At 42.6% G+C, this 20,919-nt stretch overlaps 1 protein-coding gene across 6 annotated transcripts in view; it reads left to right on the forward strand.

The window, feature by feature from the left end:
• Positions 1-1,909: 1,909 nt before the first annotated feature.
• The window catches only part of fhod1 (formin homology 2 domain containing 1), a 52,211-nt gene continuing 33,201 nt past the window's right edge, over positions 1,910-20,919 (forward strand). For all 6 annotated transcript variants that reach the window (XM_086296693.1, XM_086296781.1, XM_086296864.1 and 3 more), the window contains exons 1-3: positions 1,910-2,136; positions 13,637-13,743; positions 16,491-16,555. In XM_086296693.1, the coding sequence (XP_086152819.1) occupies positions 1,966-2,136; positions 13,637-13,743; positions 16,491-16,555 (343 nt within the window). In that variant the 5' untranslated portion in view covers positions 1,910-1,965. The remainder of the gene's footprint in view (positions 2,137-13,636; positions 13,744-16,490; positions 16,556-20,919) is intronic.

The raw sequence follows: 20,919 nt of genomic DNA on the forward strand, positions 1-20,919 counted from the left end.
GAATAATAAACATGTATTTATTGTTCTTCTTCTCTTCATCTACATACTCACTGTATAAGACAAAGGGATGGGTTACAGGCACTGTTAGCATCACTGTCTGACATTTAGTCACAATTGTCTCAAAGTCCCATTGCGCTAAAAACTGCTTAACATAGATGTAATGTTGCCATTTGTTTTAAGATCAGCTACTGCACATAATTTATATAACTTGTAAGCATGTGAGTGACATAAAAATAATTCCTAAAAGCTTCATAGATGTTGATAAAGTTTAATCCAGCTTGATTGATGCCTCTAGCAGGAGTTAGGGAACAGACATACATATTTATGCTACAATGATTATGGTAAGATTATACCTGGGATGTCAGATTGACTATGACAGTGTGCATATGTAGGTTGTGTGTAGCTTTACATCATTTCCTTAGGGATTAATAAAGTATTCTGATTTTTTTTTGATTTTTTTTTTATTTTTTTGCATTAACTTCAGCCACATGAAATGTAAAAAGAAATATTCTGAAAGGATATTTCTTTTATTTTTATTTTTTCTGTCATGTTTTTTTTTTTTTTTTTTTGCTGAAGTATTTGATATTTGAACATTTATACATCTGTATCCCTAGGGGTTAAGAAAGTGAGTCCAAGTTCTTTGTGGGGATTTAAGCAGTTTTTATGACAGAGAAAAAGCGCAGGTGTTTGCAGGTGTATATTTTTTTAATTTCCTAATGACACTTTTCGGCATCACTCTTTAAGCTGGCTAGAAGAACAACAAGCATTAATGTGTCATTGAAAATCTTTGTACTACAGTCAGTCATCCACCAGAGGACGCTGCTGATCAACAAACGGCTCTGCTGACGGGCCTCGTGAGGATGGAGCGGTTAGTAAATAAAAGTTCGCCGCAAAATCTGGATTAGCAGCCTAACACACTGCACCCCGAGGCTCCAGGAGCTGCATGCTCATCCATCAGCTCTGCCCGTGACAGTTTGATTGGTTACATATGTTTTCTTATATGCAACCAACATAAACTACAATACCACATGTGCTCAGCTTCTGTCACATAACCTGCCTTCACAAAGAATCAATAAACATTTTTTAATGTGCAGATAACTTTTAAAAACTTGCTGAAAAGCTTGACTAACATGAATGAAGTTTAAAAGCAGTTCACCGTATGTTCTGCCACATACAGAAGCCAATACTCGGCTCATACTCAGCATAGAGGACATGTGATCAATCTGACAGAACCTCTGTGCTTGTCTAAATACCGACCGATCATAGACGTTCAGTCCTCGCCATCACTTTCATGACAGACTGAGCCAATCGCACAGAGAGCGTGCCACCCCGCAGTGACATCCTAAACCTTATGATGGTCTCTGGCACAGCCTGGTGGACTATTTTCTGGTTGACACCAAAAACCACCAGTCTGCATAAAAAAATGCAGCATTTGCTGCAAACAAGAACACAAGTTATCAGTGACTAGTCCAACTAACGGTCAGTGAATACTGAGATTAGGATTTTCCTGAAGTGGGTATTGTATTGCTATCTGATTATCTTGAAGTATACTTTGTCAGACCTTTGTGTATAATTTTAATTAGAATAAAAGTACCATTCAAATGCCTCAATCTAAGTAAAAAAACGTGGTCTTTTAGTGTGATCTCATAAGGGTAACTTTGGGTGATCTGAGCAGATTGGAGGGTGAGTTCACTGATATGCACTAAGAAATATGACCTATAACCTAATCCAGATCTGATGAAAATAAGAAATAAATAAGAAATAATCTCATCATCAATAAAGTGTTCTTTTGAATCATGTCTTTTTCTTTTACACTTTAGTTTTACTTTGAAGGCGCCGGAAGTGAGTGTGGCGGCTTTATATCTGGAGCTGAAACTTTCTCCTCTCATTTAAAGTTGCTTCCAGCGGAGGACGGACCTTCGCCGACAGCTCGCACTTTTACAGCCGCAGTCGGGTCACGGGCGCATGGCCATGGCCTCCATCGTCTGCCGGGTCCAGTACTTGGAGGACTCGGATCCGTTTATCTGCACAAACTTCCCCGAACCTCGGAGACCTCCGACGGTGAACCTGGAAGAGAACCTGCCGCTCAGCGAGCAGATCGCCGGGATCCACAAGCTGCTGGAGCCGCCGCTGAAGGTGGGTCACTGACGGGACTACCTGGTTAACGCCAGTCCTGCCGGGGAGCTTAAACCTTTACGGGGAAACCTGCGAAACCGGACCGGACAGAGAGGCTGGGGTGGGAATAAGTTTTAAATGCCTCGAATTATCCGAGGCAGGCGACAGTTTTCAGGTGTCAAAGAGGCGTTTATGATGTTTGCTGCAGTCCAAAAACACACACCGGACTTTAAAATCATACAGCCTGGTGCGTCCGAGTTGGAGCCGAAACGCGAGTCGTTCAACAGGATAGCAGCTGTTATTCCTTTTACACATTTAATACTGAAATCAATACAAGTGTAAGAGAAACAGGACTTTATCGACCTGCTCCTCATTAAAGTAGAAAACGTTTTAATTAGACTTATATCCGTTTCTCTTTTTTCAGTCTGATTTTCCACGTGAGAGCTTTTTCCTTAGTCCCAAGCCCCCTTTCTCTGTCAGGGATTCAGAATCGATCAGAACATAATCAATAAGGCTTAACGTCACTGCAGGGTTATTTTCACAGCAGAGGCATTCAGCAGCACCCTGAGACAAAATAAAGCCGTCTGTTTAATCGAGATGGAAAAGGGGCAGAAGGCAATATAAAACTGCATAATGTGCCTTCAGAAAGATGAAAGGTTAGGAACTGAATAAGTGCAGGTGCAGTGAAGGTAAGCTAAGTGGAAAAGGTTAAATTAACGAACTGTAACTCCAGGTTTATTTCGGGGACAGAAGGTAGACCTGAATGACCCCACCGGGAAGTCTCAAAGGAAAAAACCAAAACACTCAGCACCCTGTGCGCTCAGACTGAAATGTCAACAACATTTTGTACACTTGGTTATCTTCCCTAAAGGGTGAACCCTGCTGACTCTGTGTTCATCACGGGTTTAAGACCAAATCGTTTGTCTTTCATCAAAAAGACCATTTTATGTCATCTTCATTTAATGCCTGAAAGCTGTGGGGGGACTTGTGTCCTATTACAGTGGGGCAAAAAAGTATTTAGTCAGCCACCGATTGTGCAAGTTCCCCCACCTAAAATGATAACAGAGGTCAGTAATTTGCACCAGAGGTACACTTCAACTGTGAGAGACAGAATGTGAAAAAAAAAAATCCATGAATCCACATGGTAGGATTTGTAAAGAATTTATTGGTAAATCAGGGTGGAAAATAAGTATTTGGTCAATAACAAAAATACAACTCAATACTTTGTAACATAACCTTTGTTGGCAATAACAGAGGTCAAACATTTACTATAGGTCTTTACCAGGTTTGCACACAGTAGCTGGTATTTTGGCCCATTCCTCCATGCAGATCTTCTCGAGAGCAGTGATGTTTTGGGGCTGTCGCCGAGCAACACGGACTTTCAACTCCCGCCACAGATTTTCTATGGGGTTGAGGTCTGGAGACTGGCTAGGCCACTCCAGGACTTTCAAATGCTTCTTACGGAGCCACTCCTTTGTTGCCCGGGCGGTGTGTTTTGGATCATTGTCATGTTGGAAGACCCAGCCTCGTTTCATCTTCAAAGTTCTCACTGATGGAAGGAGGTTTTGGCTCAAAATCTCACGATACATGGCCCCATTCATTCTGTCCTTAACACGGATCAGTCGTCCTGTCCCCTTGGCAGAAAAACAGCCCCATAGCATGATGTTTCCACCCCCATGCTTCACAGTAGGTATGGTGTTCTTGGGATGCAACTCAGTATTCTTCTTCCTCCAAACACGACGAGTTGAGTTTATACCAAAAAGTTCTACTTTGGTTTCATCTGACCACATGACATTCTCCCAATCCTCTGCTGTATCATCCATGTGCTCTCTGGCAAACTTCAGACGGGCCTGGACATGCACTGGCTTCAGCAGCAGAACACGTCTGGCACTGCGGGATTTGATTCCCTGCCGTTGTAGTGTGTTACTGATGGTGACCTTTGTTACTTTGGTCCCAGCTCTCTGCAGGTCATTCACCAGGTCCCCCCGTGTGGTTCTGGGATCTTTGCTCACCGTTCTCATGATCATTTTGACCCCACGGGATGAGATCTTGCGTGGAGCCCCAGATCGAGGGAGATTATCAGTGGTCTTGTATGTCTTCCATTTTCTGATGATTGCTCCCACAGTTGATTTTTTCACACCAAGCTGCTTGCCTATTGTAGATTCACTCTTCCCAGTCTGGTGCAGGTCTACAATACTTTTCCTGGTGTCCTTCGAAAGCTCTTTGGTCTTGGCCATGGCGGAGTTTGGAGTCTGACTGTTTGAGGCTGTGGACAGGTGTCTTTTATACAGATGATGAGTTCAAACAGGTGCCATTCATACAGGTAACGAGTGGGGGACAGAAAAGCTTCTTACAGAAGACGTTACAGGTCTGTGAGAGCCAGAGATTTTCCTTGTTTGAGGTGACCAAATACTTATTTTCCACCCTGATTTACGAATAAATTCTTTACAAATCCTACCATGTGAATTCATGGATTTTTTTTTCACATTCTGTCTCTCACAGTTGAAGTGTACCTCTGGTGCAAATTACTGACCTCTGTCATCATTTTAAGTGGGGGAACTTGCACAATCGGTGGCTGACTAAATACTTTTTTGCCCCACTGTATTTCCCTCTCAAACCGAATGATCAGGCCGTGTCATATTGTAAAGACCTCATAGAATAATATTATTCAGCCTGCAGGCTTACTTGTGGTTCCTGCTTTTCTGAAAGTAGAATGGGAGGCAGACCTTAAGGGTCTCTTCCTGTTTAAAGGAAGTTCTTCCTCCCCACTGTCACAAAGTGCTGCTCATACTGGATCTTCTGAACATTTGTATCACTGGGAAGTGTCTGCAGGTGATTGTTGTGAACAGGGACTGTATAAATAAAACTGGATTGATTCAAAATGAAGAAGTAGTCTTCCTGCCCTTTGAAGCTATGTATGTGCAGTTTTGCCTCATGAAATTATTGTGAGAAGTCGTGTTGCTCCGCTTCTCAATGGTCCATTCTGTCAGGGAGCTGAAAATGTGGCTGAAAATGGTGAATTTAATGCATCGTTGTTTGGAAAAGCGGAATAAGCTTCGTGGTCCTGTTTCCTGTTGCTTGGGTGACTAATGATGCTTCTTTGTGCTAAGGAGTCTGTTTTTCCAAACAGGAAGTGACTGCAGCGTCATGTCACTCAGGCTCACTCAGCATTATGTCAGCATGCTGTTACACTGCAGTTAGTCATGTTACATGTAAGCACACATTCCACAGTTCTGATGGTCTGAAGTACACGGCACAATAAAGTGATTGCGTAACATTGCTGACAAAAGCGGCGTCTGGTTTAAGCGTCAAAATGAAATGAGGTTAATTTTAATGGGCGACTGTCAGAAACATCTAAATGACTTTTGGCTACAGAGTTTACGATGGGCTGTAATACAAGAAGCTTTTAATTGCAGCCTGTTAAATGAAGATTAGCAGCAGTGTTATAATTCAGTGAGCCCTGATGGTGCCAGTGTTGTGGGACTGTCTGACATTAGGTAGCATTATGAAGCTGTGGAAACTTACAGGCTAACTTCAGAGCAGCGATTTCTCTGAGGCTGGATGGTTTTCATGACAACCGCTGTACACGAACCTAATTTCCACAAAATTTCCAAGAAGCTAAAGTTGCCATCTTTGATTTCACTCGTACTAAAGCTCCTTGAGAACGTTATTATTTACCTGACTTATCAAGAAAAGCAAGGGCTGTTTTTAAAGCTGCCTTTTGTAATGACACTCTGCACGTTTTAATTAGTCCACTGTCAGGAGGAGTTTATTACAAGTCAAATATTTATTTATTTATTTTAGCGCAGCCTTTTTTCCAGACCCTTATGTCTTCTTAGTTATGTGTTTGGTTAAAAGAGATACACTCGTTTTACGACCTTGTGGTGAAAAGTGGTATTACACTAAAGTGCAGCCTTGTACATAAACAAGCATCTTTTTCCTTCACATTCTGTCTTTAATTTTTAAAGGGTTTTTTTTTCACAGGTATTTATAATAAGTATTTTATTCGCAGCAGAACCCTGAGCCCGGTTCTGCTGATGGTTTCTTCCTGTTAAAAGGGAGTTTTTCCTTCCCACAGTCGCCAAATGCGTGCTCATAATGGGTTGCCAGTTTTCTCTCTATTGTTTTAGGGTCTTTACCTTTTAAAAATAAAGCACCTTGAGGTGTTGTTTGATGCTATATAAAGTTCCACTGCATTTAATTGGAATTGAATTAAAGTTGCATTATTTTCACACACCAAGAGCTGCTCACAACTGTCTGTACCCGTGCATTTCTTCTTCACTGTTACAGCCTAATGAAGCTTGGACTGTGTGGTCATTTCCATCTGTCTTTTGTAACTCCATGTTGTAGTTTTAGCATTTTTTTTTTTTTTTTTTTTTTTTTTTTAATGGTCTTTGAAAAAATAGTTGAAAAAACTCCAAATAACTGAACCAGTCAGAAATGTTCAGAGCTGCAAGCCCTGGCAGGAAGCTGCATGTACTTATGAAAGAAAGTTGGATCAGGAATTATTTGGAGGTAAAACTTGGCGCTTAATTTAGACCTTGTTTCATCTGGTGTTAACACAAAAGAATGGAAGTTGCCATGAAACCCAGTGTACTCACAACCTTTAGTCCCAGGAGCCTTGTTCACCTTTGGCCTTTAGTTCTCTGCATTTGTGCTCCAGATGAGTCACACATGTCATTTTTGTGCACGACTCTACTACACCTTATTTTCAGTCCATGTTTGGCATGCTGCTCTAAGGCCACAGCATAGTAAACAAACGCATTAGCAACAACTACATATTTTTTATTTTTAATAATAGTGGTGAGCACCAATCAGGAGCGTTTCGAGCTGCAAGGCTGACCCAAAAAGTTCCAGAACCTTAAGATAATAATTCCTTCAGACATTTATTTTGTAAAGCGGTTTCTTTGCAGTGAAGAACAGAGTCCCGGCAGTGGAAACACACTGAGCTCTTCCAAAGCCTCCTAGTCCCTGCAGTGCAAACACAGCTTTAACAGTGAAACCGAAGCATGACGATGACATATCTGAAGATGTGTTTTAATGGTTAGTCCATCCAGTCAGCGTCACAAGAGCAATTTACTGATGGTTCCCTCATCTGTCTTAACCCGACTGCCATAAATGCACAAGTAGTTTTCCAGGAAAAATTTCCAGCTCTCAAGCGATCAAAAGCTCTCACAAGCTTCAGCCTCGAGCTACCGTGGTCATAGCTGCAGACAAGGAAACGGGACCCGTAACTTCTAGGAGCTGATGGAGGCTTTAGAGCCACACTTGTTCAAACTGAGAAACTCCTCATGTTTCCGTTAATGCTCAAAAGAATGTAGAAGAAATGTAACTGTGCCGCTTTAGACAGTAATCAGACTACAGTAACTACGAGCATTCAATAGTGATTTGGGTTTGGAAGGTGAGACGTTACAGCGCTGCGCACAAAAACAATAGAAATATCCGTGTGAGCTGCCAGGTACAGACTTTCAGATATGTATTATTGCTAATAGTTGAAAAGTTACAGCGGTATGATTTAAAGTTTTGCCTTCATCCATCTTATTGACGTCACATTTTGCTCTTTTTCCCTCTGCAGTTATTAAAAGAAGGATGAAGCAATCATTGCTCAGCAGTCTTTGTTTGAACATGTTCTGCACTGTTTCTGTGAAACACTAGTGCTGATTTCTCACTTTCTAAAAAAGGAAGTTCTGTTTCAAAGATTCATAGCCATCATGTGAGCCCGACACCAGCCTGCCGCGAGGCGGCCGGAGCCCGGCTGGAATTTCGAGCATCAGATAAGCACCAGAGAACGCTGGTCCCTATAGATTACATTCCTCCACTGACCCCCTAATTGTTCCCATCTTGCCCCAGGGCTCGACCTGAGGCAGCTCCCCGCCTCCTTGATAGATTCAGTGAGATAGTGAGAATGGTACACAGCCATTACATCTGCTGTGCTGCACGAAGCTGGTTCTATTTCATCGCTGTCCTCCTGCTTCACTGCCTGGTTTTTGGAGGAAAAGGGTGGGACCTGTAAACAGCAGATAAGCTCGGATGGATGCATGGACGGATGTAATACTAAGAGCAATGTGTTGATAAGAGCTGAACAGGCTTTTCCTTCCTAAAATTTGTAGGCAGCAGTTGCACAAACAGTCTGTTGATGAGTTTTGTTTCATACGCTCAGTGTCGGCTTTAAAGAGGATCAAAGTAAATTAGCAGCAGTGTTTATTTAAATCGAATGTAAAGCTGTTTGCACATGATCTCCGGACAGTGTCGCGGGAAACCGTCTGAGTTTGTCCCGTCTTGCATTCAGCACACACGGCACAAGATTCTCCACATATGTTTTGTCATTACTGGAAATACTTCATTTAGTTTAGGCAGTGCGTGACGTCTCGCCTTCTCCTCTTTCTCCTCAACCAAACCAGTTCAGACAGACGACTTCTCTAATACAATTCATAAATGAAATAAAACACAAAGTCATCCGGGCACCACTTTCACTTTTCTGTCATGGTACGTTCCTGTCAATTAGAACTTCTTTGCAGACAGACGAGGTGTTTATTGACCTGGCATGAGAGCGTGTCCTGGTAAAGGTTTCACTCCATTTGTTGTACCTGCACGATGAATGTGAACAAAACAGCTGAGGGGCCTCTTCTAATTTCCCCTGTCAGCTGTTGCCACAAATGAACAGAGAGAGGATAACGTATCAGGCGTCCAATCAGCTCAACGTCTTCCCAAAGCCTTCGTTACTCCCCGTGTTTACTGGACTCTTATCTAGAATCAAGTCAAATGTGATTGGCTGGTGGGAGCTGGATGGATGCGCTGATAGGCCGATGCACTGTACAGACTCGTCCGAGCTGATGTTGGACGAGGCGCATTTGCAACCACTGCATTGTGTTTTCAGGCAGTTGTGTGTTATTTGTGTTACAACTCTGCAGCACTCTTTGTATGTGATTCTTTCCAGGTTAACGTCACTTGCCCCAAATCTGAAGTAATTCCAAACAATGGATGATGATCCCCTTCAGGAGGCAAGCTCTTCACTTCCTGCTGTGTCAGACATTTGATGTTTGTTTTGACAGGATGTTGTAAATCTGTCTTTTAACATTTGTTACTCATACAGACTGGAAAAGGGAACAGCTGTCAGAGCACGCTTTTTAGTATTTAGTTTAATTGTGGGAAGCCAAAATTGTGATTGAGATTTAGATTTGACTAATTGTGCAGCCCAAGAACACACACTCGTGCTCGGAGTGAATCATTTGCACGGTTACCGTCTCTGTCCTCAGAGTTTGTAGCAGGGCATCTAATCCAGCTGATTCAAATTAGAAAAGGTGGAGTGTTCTTCAACCTTTCCTGTTTGGTTTTGCAAAATAATAAATACAGTGATGACACAGTTCTGCATAACGGAAGCATCTACATTTTGACCCAGTGGGTCAATAGGATGCTAATCAATGAGGACCAAGAGGGGGGGGAAGTTGGAGGAGGAAGGCGCCACAACGTGCGTATGTGTTTAAGCCATTCCTGTCCACTCTAAGATGTTAGGTTAAAAAACATTTTTAACCATTTTGTCCCCACTTCATGGAGATCACCGTAAAATACTAACACTCACAGCCGAACTCCTTTATTTGGGCAGAATCCTGGTGAGATGGAGAGTCGGTGTGTGCTTCCTGTGTCTGTACTCCAGCTTCCTCCTACGGTCCAAACACTTGTTAGCTTAACTGGAGATTCTAGATTACCATGTGAGGTAGATGTGCTCTGTGGTTCAAATGTGACTTGGTGTTAAAGCGCCTTGAGTGGTCGGTAAGACTAGAAAAGCTCTCAGTCTGAAGGTTCTTAGTATCCAGGTCTTGGTGATCTAAGGAGCTTGGAAAGAAAAGCGACTGGACTGAAGTTTCTTGAAGACATTTCACCTCTCATGCGAGAAGCAGCTTCTTCAGTTTGCACATAAAGGTCAAAGGTCACTCTTTTGAGGATACCAATGTTTACATTTTGGACAGAGAAGACAGATGGTTTGAAAGAGGAGTGAAAGAAGCATCTATGTCCACTGTGAACAACCATCTTTGAACAGAGGGCGGGGCTTATGACACCCACTGTGCCATCTATAATCCAGTTTTGAGATCCTTCCCAGACACCTTAACGCCCACTCGCATCCTGGGCCATTTGATCTCAATAGATCACATGACAGGGTGGGGCGTGGTCTCACTATGGGTTAGCCTGAAACCTTGGCTGATAATGACCTACACCCATTTCCACACCTGACTCAGATGATCAATAGTCGGTCAACAACCCTCTTAGGGACACTCCCAGTAGGCCTTAATAATCTGGGATTTGCAACCAATTGGTTTTAGAACTAAAGAAGCTTCTTGGATGAAACGTCTTCAAGAAACTTAAAGCAGTCCAGATGCTTTTTTCCCCAGCTCCTTAGACTACTCGGTATAAAATGTGAGTGCAAACTCAACAAACTTTTCACAGAAAAGGAAGGTTTTTGTAGACTCAGATGTAAGATTAGTTAAACCTGAAAATGTGCAGATTGAGTCAGAGGGATGTTTGGAGCTGCTTTTATGGTCACTGTCTTCTTTAAATCCTTACTGAAAATTATAGCGAAGAAAATGTAAATCCACGAACAACCACGTGACCTGCAGTTACACCATCAGTTAAAAATGTGGAGGTGAGCCTCCTCCGCCTCCTCCGTGCAGCTCCAGGCTGACGGGAAGGATCTGTGTTGTTGGAGAGGAAGAATGTGGACCTGCAGGTCTAGAGTCTGACACTCAAAAGCAGACCTGATGTGTTTGATAACTGATTATTGTACCTGGCCATGGCTCTGCTACAAACATGCTGCCAGGCCGAGCAGGGCGGCTATAAATAGACATGAAGCTGATGTGGATCAGACCCTGTTTACTGTTTGAGAGAGTAAAAAACACATTCCTGTTGCATACTGCCCCAGAAAACCCAGAGAGTGTGTGACCTGTTGGATCGGTTTTTTAAAGCAACTTTCTGTCACATGTAAATAAAATCAGTGAAAGTATAGAAACCACAGATACAAAAGGAGGGAGGGGTTAAACAGCCATTTCTAAAATAAAAAGAATAACGTCTGACGCGAGCAGCATTCATGTTTTACAGCTGACGGTACGACGGCTGAATAACTGTACGATTATCCAACAGCACAAATGTCACACACCAGCTCCAGCTTTAGAAATGACTGTAAAACATTTACAGCAGCGAAGGTTACTAATTAGCTTCTCTCAGCCTAAACCAACTTTGTTTGCATGAAGCAGTCGGTTTTATTACAGATTACATGGATTTTTCTGAATGTGTTCCAGTTTCAATAATAAAAATCCAAGTTATTTGGATGGCGCGCCTTCTTCACTCAGAGGTTAGTCATGGAGTTCCCCAGGGTTCTGTGCTGGGACCAATTATTTTCACTGCCAAAGGGAAGAATGTATAACATGAAAGCACTGCGTGCATTTCCATTGTTCTGCAGGTAATGCCTAGTTATATTTAGCAATACAACCAGATACACGAGTCAGTTAAATTGCAGTCATGTTTTAAAGACAAAGGGCGAGATGACTCCTGTTTCCTGCTGCTAAACTCAGATTAAATTGAAGTTACTGTATTTAACCTCAGAAACACATTGACTAATCTGATGGCATTACACTGGCCTCTGTTAACACTGCAAGGAACCTTTGAGTCACTTTAATCAGTGTCTCCTTCAACAAACACATTAAACAAATATGCATGACTGCTTGCTATAAAAAATTAGAAACCTCCCGTGTCTCTAATGTTATCATTTACATTCTGGAAAACTACTCGTGAGTTATGAAACGGTAATATTAAAGACCTATTAGCGTCATATTATTCCTACATTTCCCTACATGGCTGTTCAGTTTCAGACTGTGGGCTTTCTTGTGGTTCTTAGTGATGAAAAGTAGAATAGGAAGCTAAACCAGGGGTGGGCAATATCAGTCCACGAGGGCCGGTGTCCCTGCAGGTTTTAGATCTCACCTTGGGTCAACACACCTGAATCACAGGATTAGTTCGTTACCAGGCCTCTGGAGAACTTCAGGACATGTTGAGGAGCTAATTTAGCCATTTAAATCTGCTGTGTTGGTTCGAGGACACATCTAAAACCTGCAGGGACACTGGCCCTCGTGGACTGAGATTGCCCACCCCTGCCCTAAACTCTCCTTTACTTACGCTCCTCTAGGCGCGTAAGTAAAGGAGTTGTGTTGAATAATGTCTTGAAGCGTACTCAATCATCCAGGTAAATAAATCCCAAAAAGTTGATTCTGTTCATCCAGACGTAACGTTTTCAGTGGGAGAAACGTTTCGTCACTGAGCCAAGTGAGGGGCTGGTTTCAGTCATTGTGCGAATGTCCTGTTTATAAGGTTGGAAACCTGCAGTCAGCTGAGACTGAACAAAGCACTCGGATCAGTGATGAAACGTTTCTCCCACTGAACCACTACGTCTGTTGAACGATGTTGGATCGGTACCTTCCTATAATATAAAGTGTCCTGAGATGCCCATTGTTATGAATTATTTATATACAAGTACAATAGAGTTGTTATACGGTCCTGCTTTATAATGGTCGTGGTTAATTCTTGATAATTCGCTTTGTCTTTATTTTTCCAGTCAGCCAGAAGATTTACATGTCATGTAAATTCAGTAAAATCGGGCGTTGTGCAGAAACGACGGTGGAGGAATCGCATTTGTTTGAGCTAAAGCATCGGCACAACAGTCGAGTGTTTTCTGCCGCTGTTGAATCTGACAGCATTGTCTCATTACATTACATTGATACACCGGGACTCCATTGTTTTTAACAAGAATATAATAAATATATTGAAGTATAAATGGCATTTCTCTCTGACGCAGGACAACATGGATCGATGTGATCCTGGAGTAAATCAACGTCAGGAGTTTTTCTTGTCCTGTGGCTTTAGAGTTGACACAAAATAGAAGTTGCAGCCAAGCATCGGATCTACAGCTGTCCTACACTGTGCTGTAAATAAATGCATGAATCAATCGTCCAGAAAAGCTGTTATTGATCAGCTAATTGAAGTTGGTGGCTTAAATTTTGGTGAGTTTTTGCATAAAGTGTGACTCCTGATATTGGAGGATTGTTGCATCTTGTTGTATTTGCCATAAATGTGACTGTTTTCAGTCTGTGATTTATTCGGACAGCAGGTGTCCTCGCATTAGTTACCAAATCTCAAAATGTCTTCAGCTTTATGAGGCTGGATGATCCTTTAGAAATCTGGGTGCAGCTTTAGTGTGAGACTCATCCAGATTAGCCAGTATCCGGGCAGATTACTTTCTCCCACATGAATATAGAGGCAAAGATCCACAGACCTCATCGGCTAAACCGGTCGAGTCAGTTTTGTTTGTTTGCAGCAGCGGCTGCAGGATCGGTTTCTACTGACACCAGAGATCGGTGTCCCTCGCTCTGCCTCGGCTTTTCACACACAAACAAATCTGTTCACAGCTGAGCTCTGTCGTGATTCAGCATTGGTTAAACTTGATCTTCACATATGTCTCTGTCTGTGTGTCCATCAGCTGGAAGACTGCACCCTCCAGCTGTCTCCCAGTGGAAACTATCTGGACCTGGACTCTTCTCTGGCTGAGCAGCGAGACGAGCTGGAGAGCTTCTACGAAGATGTGGCGTAAGAAAAGCGTGTGTGTGTGTGTGTGTGTGTGTGTGTGTGTGTGTGTGTGTTTATTGGGAACATGACTGCAGCCAAACATGTCATGCAGAGACATGCCGTCCTTGTAACCCCACAAACAGAGAAAAGAAGCACTGGACCCACACAGACCAAGACGAACGCTGTCAACAACATACTCAAGTATTAAAATAAAATAAAAAATTATATGGGGAAAAATAGCCAAGTTAAAATAAAGACAAAGCACATTTTTATCCTTATTATAAAACAATAGTAGTTTACCATTACTCATTATAATACACTTTATGTAATTTAAAGTACTATTGTTATTATTCATTTTAATTATGTTCATATAGTACATGTGTAACATTGATTGTTTAGTAAAAGTTGTTTACACGTTGTCGCGAAATCGATCAATGCAGAGCAGTGTCACAAACCACGGAGGCCCCAGAAAAGTGCAATCAAACAGCCCGGAGAAAACATCAACATATGTCTTCTGACCAAAATGCATGTGGTGGACACTTATAAAGCAGTGGGGTACACGCGACATTAGTCACAGTTAATCGTACATCTTGTACGTCTTTAATAGCTATAAGCAGACATAGAACTTCTCTTTTCTGTAACACCTTCCATACAAGGTAATAAAACTTCAAGCCCTCAGGATCTCTGAGGCTGATTATTGACTCTGATCATCTGTTGCCAAGTAAAGTAAAATATAGTAAGACTCCAAATGGGTTAAGGCCTCAGGCCTGACACATTCCTAAATTATATACATGTACTGTAAGCATGCATTGCAGTTATCCTTCTATGTTCTAGTTTCCCTCAGCATGTATCACCTGGAAAGTCACGCCAGTGAAGCTTAAAACCCTTAATGAACCGAACATCAACTCAAAGTAAGCACAGATATGCAATGTGTATAAAATACTTCCAACCGTACTTGTAATAAAAGTTAACATAATGGAAGGATCCTCATATGAACATCTTCAATAAACAACTGTAATGCAGTATCAATACTGTGAGAAATATTATTACATGAAATAATGCTGTAAAGAATGTTATCAATGCAGTTATAATGATGCAGATTATATGGCAGCAATAAAAGAATTTCTGTATCTCCACAACGTTTAGTGATAAATAAGTGAAAACAGTTTTTGTCGTCGGGCGCTTTAAACGCTTTGCTCGCTGCAGGCGGCGGCTTCATACTGACCGGCTGCCCGAAAACGTACGTGCCTCAGAGTATAACGATGATGCCCAATTGTGACATCAGCTAAGATGCACTGGAATAATTTGAGCTTATGCTGTATATACTATACACTCTTGCCAACACTGTCTTTAAAGGTGTAAAACATTCTGGGGGGTTAAAAAAGGCAGGTGTGAAATGTGAAAGTGAGATCACAGGAAGTACCATTTTAAATTTAATTATTAAAGATGATTGCTATTTTATTTTATATAAAAATAATAACAATTTTAAAATATACATCTGAAGCTCAGAGGTCCAGAGTGATATTTAGAATCCCTATGCATGTAAACGTTGTCTGAGTCAGAAACATGGGTTTAAATCACTCTGTATGGCATCATCGCTTTGACCTTCGGATCCATCTGTTGACCTTGAAGGTGATATTTTAAATTTATACTTTTCACATGTTGCCAACAGACAGCACGCTTGTAAGTTGTCGTCAATTTTCAGCCAATAAATCATGAAGTTAACCACAAAGACCTCGGGGGATGGAAGCCATTTTTTTAATCAATTGTTAACATGACCCCGCTCGTCACCGATCAAAACTTCGTGTCTACAGACAGGAGCAGCAAAAACACAACTTCCTTGGTAGAGGTAATAGAAATATGAATAATCAAAATAATGCATAAAAGGAGTAAAAGAAGTAGAATTAGTGGGATAAGTTTTCTTCCACTTATCCCATTCAGGGTTAGGAGGCGGTTGAGCCTATCATAGCTGTCACAGGGCAGGAGGCCCAGGACACCCTGGACAGGTCAGTCTGTCACAGGACTAAAGTGCACAGATAACCCTGCACACCTATGGTTGGTCTTCCTAGCCTGATGCAGGTCTTTGGACTGTGGGAGGAAGCTGGAGTATCTGGGTTCAAATCCAGGCCTCAGACTGGATCTTCTTTCTGTGAAGAATCACATTCATTTCAGTGATGTGGAACTGAAACACATTATAGCTGCTTGGTGACTGTGTGTGTCCAGCAGTGTAAACTCTGTGTGATGCTGTAAGAGCGTCTGAAAAACGTATTCCTCTTTTAGCCTCCAGACAAACACGCCCACCTTTACATCTTCCCTTCTCCCGTTTCTCCTTCTTTCTCGCTCTCATTCTTTCCATACCTTCATGCTGTCGTTCTTTCCATACTCTAATCCCAGCATGCCGCAGTCTGACTGTATGTGGAAACTTAGCTGTTCTGGGATCACCTCAGACCAGCTGTCTGCACACACTGATCACACTGACAGTGGATCAGGACTCCTTGTAGAAGCAAGTCTTTGTGAAAACTGCACTCAGATCTGATAAAACCCACTTTGGAGGTTCTTCTTCCATCGTCTTTACTGACTCTGTGTTCTCTCAAATATGCCAACTCGGGACTCTTTGAGTGCCATGTCCCTCTCGTACGATGATTCGATTACACAAAAGTTAATCTGGTTAGATGTCTGTCACGGAGCTGGCTGCTCTGACTGAACCTGAACTCTGAGTCGTGACTGTTTTTTGTTCTGAACTCAAACGGTTTCTTATTTTTCCACAGGAAAGGAAGGAAGCCCATCCTGATTCTGAGGACTCAGCTCTCTGTTCGTGTTCACTCCATCCTGGGTAATTATGTCCTCAGTCTTCTGCTTTACTTTTTCCCTCCGTCCTCTCCTGCAGCACAGGAGTGATGACTCAGGGGAAACTCTCGCCATCTTCCACCACGGTGACGTGTTGCACTCAGCTGGGAGGATTTCCTCCCTCTGAGTCTGCAGCTTAGAAAATACAGCGGTTACTTTCTCCACATGAAGTGGAGCTCAGGTTTAGAGTTTTACTCGGCTGTTGTTTTATTTGTTGAAGGTGCTGAACATCGGGAAAGGTTAGCAGTAGCTCCTCTGAAGCTTGTTTACAGGGATCAGAGGTGTCCTCTGAGCAGGCTGCTGGAAGGCTGAAAGTCTTTAAAAGCTTCATGGTTTTAAGTGCATTTTGGGAAATGTAGTTTCCTGCAGACTGACCCCACAGGGAGCTCACTGCTGTGAATGTGAGTAAGACAGGATTAGCATGACTCTTCTCACTTCAGGCGAGCTCCAACTAAAGTCTGACTCTGCAGAATTTTTAAGACCAGAAAAAAATCTCCCATTGAGGTTTCCATGGAAACGGATCGGCTTGAGAAGACGAGCTCCTGTCCGGACTCGTCCTGGTTACGTTTACAACAGGAGGAGGAGCGCGGGCATGTTGAAGAGTGTCAGGACTATGTTAGGAAATATTGTGGATCTCCTGATGATATCACTCATTTCATCCAGCGGTTTCCTCACAGCAGCCTCGTTTATCGCCGATTTCATCTTCAGAAACTGAATGAAGTCGTGGCTCCTGCTTGTCTCGTTTCAGTCCCGAGGAGTGTATTTGACAAGCGAGAGTAATGCTATCGCGAGGTTAAAGTCGGAGCTTTCTGTGGTTTTTACCGTCTTAGATCCCTGTGGTAACTCGCGCTGAATGCAGGAGCTGGTTGGGATCAGGTTATCTTCAGGCTTTCCATTTCACCTGTACCTTACTAACATGGCACCAGCTATAAACTTAGACTGCAAACTTGTCAGTGAGCTGTGCATGTACGGAGTTGGTGATGCAGGAAGTATTTAAATGTTCTGATACTTATTCTGTGCATAAAATTAAACTCTTCATCGCTTTCACGCTGCTGAAATCACAGAAACCATCAGGAACACCTGTGCAGTCATCTCCTTTATTAGGCTGCAGGACAGCAAGTTTAAACTGGATCCATTTAAATATTAAGTTTTAGCCGTCACCAGTGGGAGTGTTTGCCTCGAATTAAAAGGTTTTTTTTATCTGCTCTGTGCAACTCTGTAATCACCAGATTGATGATTTTCTGCAGTATGAACCTCTCGTCTTATTTGCAGCAGTGTTACATTTTTATTTTTATGTTCTTTATAGACTTTTTCTATGCCAGTGCTTTCTATCTAACATTCACACATTTGTAGTAACTCTGGGTTAGTATCTTGTCCAAGGATATTTGGCACGCAGACTGGATCAAATCAACCCACCAACCTTCTGATTAGCAGATGACCTGCTCCGCCTCCTGGGCTACAGCCACCCAGGATGCAGGGATTAGCAGAGAAAGATGATAACCACTATCATCGCACCGTTATCTCAAATATGATTTTAGGTTTTGTCGAGCCAGCTAACACAAGGAGAGCCTGGCTGTGTTGAACATCAGTCTACCCCTCTGATTTATTTAAATGTTTTCACATAAACCAGTTTACATCTGAGCTCACTGGGAAAGCGCGAGGTGAAGTGAATCAGTTATCAGTCACGGCAGTATTAGCACTTTCTGTACATCCTGTCCTTTGATTTACCTTTTCATGCCATCTCTAAAAGCTTCCCTTTGCTCTCGTTTCCTCTACTCACTGCGTGTCTGGTTATATTCCTTCTGTGACCTCTGACCTCTGTCAGGGGTGTTGTTGTACCAGTTTTAAACCTCCACAGTCACGTGGAGCTGACCTAAGCATGAGACCTGTAATATGAAGCCTGCTGTTCCTGTTGGTGGTCAGCATGATCAAACCTGTTTGTTTTATTTTCCTCAAAGCTATCAGATATTATAAGTTTTAAACTTTAAGGTTTCTCATCTGTCAGCACCGTGATGGAAGTGACACACCTACTCGCAGACTTAAAGACGACCTGGCGCGGACTATCAGGATGTGGTGGGGGGGCAAGCACAGAGTAAAGGAAGGCACATTTTGAGGCATTAGCTTGGCATAAGTTTAAAGAAACTGTTGTGCCTTCCTCTAATTAATCGCTGCCAGCGCACCATCCGGTGCACACACTGATGGATCCAAATCAAACACAGCCACCGGGCTGCAGCAGGTGCATGCTGGGTGTGGCTGCGTGCTGAACGGCTCATAGACCGGCTCATGACTGGTAATCATCAGAAATCCCCGAGGAGCTCAGCGAGGGGCAGAGCCTGCAAATATTTAACTTTTTATTGTTTGTAAACAAAGAGGCTGAGTGATCTATTTATACTCTATTGTTTGTTGTTGTTTATAAACGGAGAGCGCGGTTTAAAGTGCTTCAGCCTGCTGCTGATCGTTTAAAGACCGGCTCTCTGGGTTCTGCAGGTTAATGAGTCTCATCTCTGGACACCAGCTGGCTTTTTCTTCTTAGTCATGTTGTTTAATTGTGAGTCAAACAGGAAGTCATTTATGTAACGCTATTAGAGGGCCCTACTAGAATAGCTCTGCATGAGTCGCAGATCATAATCCTCCTTAATCATCTTACATTGGGCCTTGCTCTGAGTTCATCCTTTGTCTGAAATGAGCCAGTTTAGCCCCGCCCACTTTAAATTAACTTTCTGATTGGCTCTCACTTTCTGGTTTTCAAGTGGAAAAAAGAAACATGAACATTAAATGAGGGCATATAAGGACATGTATAAGAGATCTGCACCACCTGCTTTTATTGTTGGTCACTTTGTTGTATTTGCTGTCTGTCTGTCAGGAACACATTTGGGGACCCGTTGTCCCGGTTTCCAGCTTTATATTTTTAGTCGCTGACTAGTATATAGTAGCTTTGCATACTTTGCTACTCATAAATAAAATAAAATAAAACTTTATTTTATACTGAACCTATCAGTTCATTCTGTCTGAAATAAGCAGTTTTGGCTCCACTGTCTTTAAGAGAACTTCCTGAGGACGATATTACGGACGTCAATATTTCAATATGAGAATGACGTATATGCAAAGAAGTAAATGCATATTAGGCGGGGGTTGTCCATGTTAAAATGAGGACAGTGTCTGTTTATACACCAGAGCAGTTTGTGTAAAATAAATCTGTGGGTATCGTCAAAGAGTTGGGCGCTCGTCTTGTAATCGGAAGGTTGCCGGTTCGATCCCCGGCTCGGCCGTTGTGTCCTTTGGCAAGACACTTCACCTGTTGCCTACTGGTGATGGTCAGAGGGGCCGATGGTGCAATATGGCAGCCTCGCTTCTGTCAGTCTGCCCCAGGGCAGCTGTGGCTACAACTGTAGCTGCCTCCACCAGTGTGTGAATGTGAGAGTGAATGAATAGTGGTATTGTAAAGCGCTTTGAGGGCCCCGAAAAGCGCTATATCAATGCAATTTATTATTATTATTATTATTATTTATTTCTACAGTTCGATCCTGATGTGGTGTAAATGGAAATTTAGTTGCGTGTTTGCGTTCACGTCGCGGTCTAAAAGCCTCCCTGTGGTTGTTACTTAAAACCTTTCCAGAGTGGTGTACACCAGTGAATACAGACAACGTGAAGCAGCTCAAACTGAGCGGATTCACCTCATCTGCACTCTTGCTCTGCGTGTGGCTGATTATTTATTGTTGCTGACTGCGTCTTGGCTTTGGGCACGATGGTTGTTTAAAATGGTCTTCCGAGCCTCTCGGCGGTTCACTGAACACTTCTGTGTTTGTAGCTGTTTTCATCCCAGCAGACCAAAGCTCCACTCTGGTTTTGGGGTTTTTATTTTTAGCCCTTTTCTGCCCTTATCTGCGCCTGTGGTGTTGCTGCTCGCAGCAGCTGGACACGCCAGCGTCAGAAAGGACGGAGCCGGAGGTAGAAAGCCTTCGCTTTCATTTTCTTTAAGAGTTTTGAAACAATGCTGGAAAGTTCTGCAGGCAGAGTGAGAAACGGGAGAGACTGTGTTCCAGTCAAATGACCCAGAGGACATCCTGAGACAATCGCACTCATAAACTACACATAACTGTGTTTAGTGGCACTGTGTTTTGCCATAAACTCATCATTAAAATGCATTCTTCAAAAAGCTTCCACCTGTAGATGGAGTAGTTCTGTTCAGAAGACCAGTGCGTCTCTCTGTTGTCTTTGTTTTGCATTATTCTGACTCCAAATTTGTCATTTTCATTTCCTTTAAGGCGTTTTTGAAACAATCAGGTTCTGCAGGCTGAGTGTGAAACGATCTCAGAGGATCCAGTGGCTGTTAAATGACACAGAGGAGCC

Source organism: Aulonocara sp. 'chitande type north' Nkhata Bay, linkage group LG1, assembly GCF_057382095.1.
Source record: "Aulonocara sp. 'chitande type north' Nkhata Bay isolate Kocher_YH1m ecotype deep benthic linkage group LG1, A_spYH_male_GT1.1, whole genome shotgun sequence".
NCBI classification, from domain to species: Eukaryota; Metazoa; Chordata; class Actinopteri; order Cichliformes; family Cichlidae; genus Aulonocara; species Aulonocara sp. 'chitande type north' Nkhata Bay.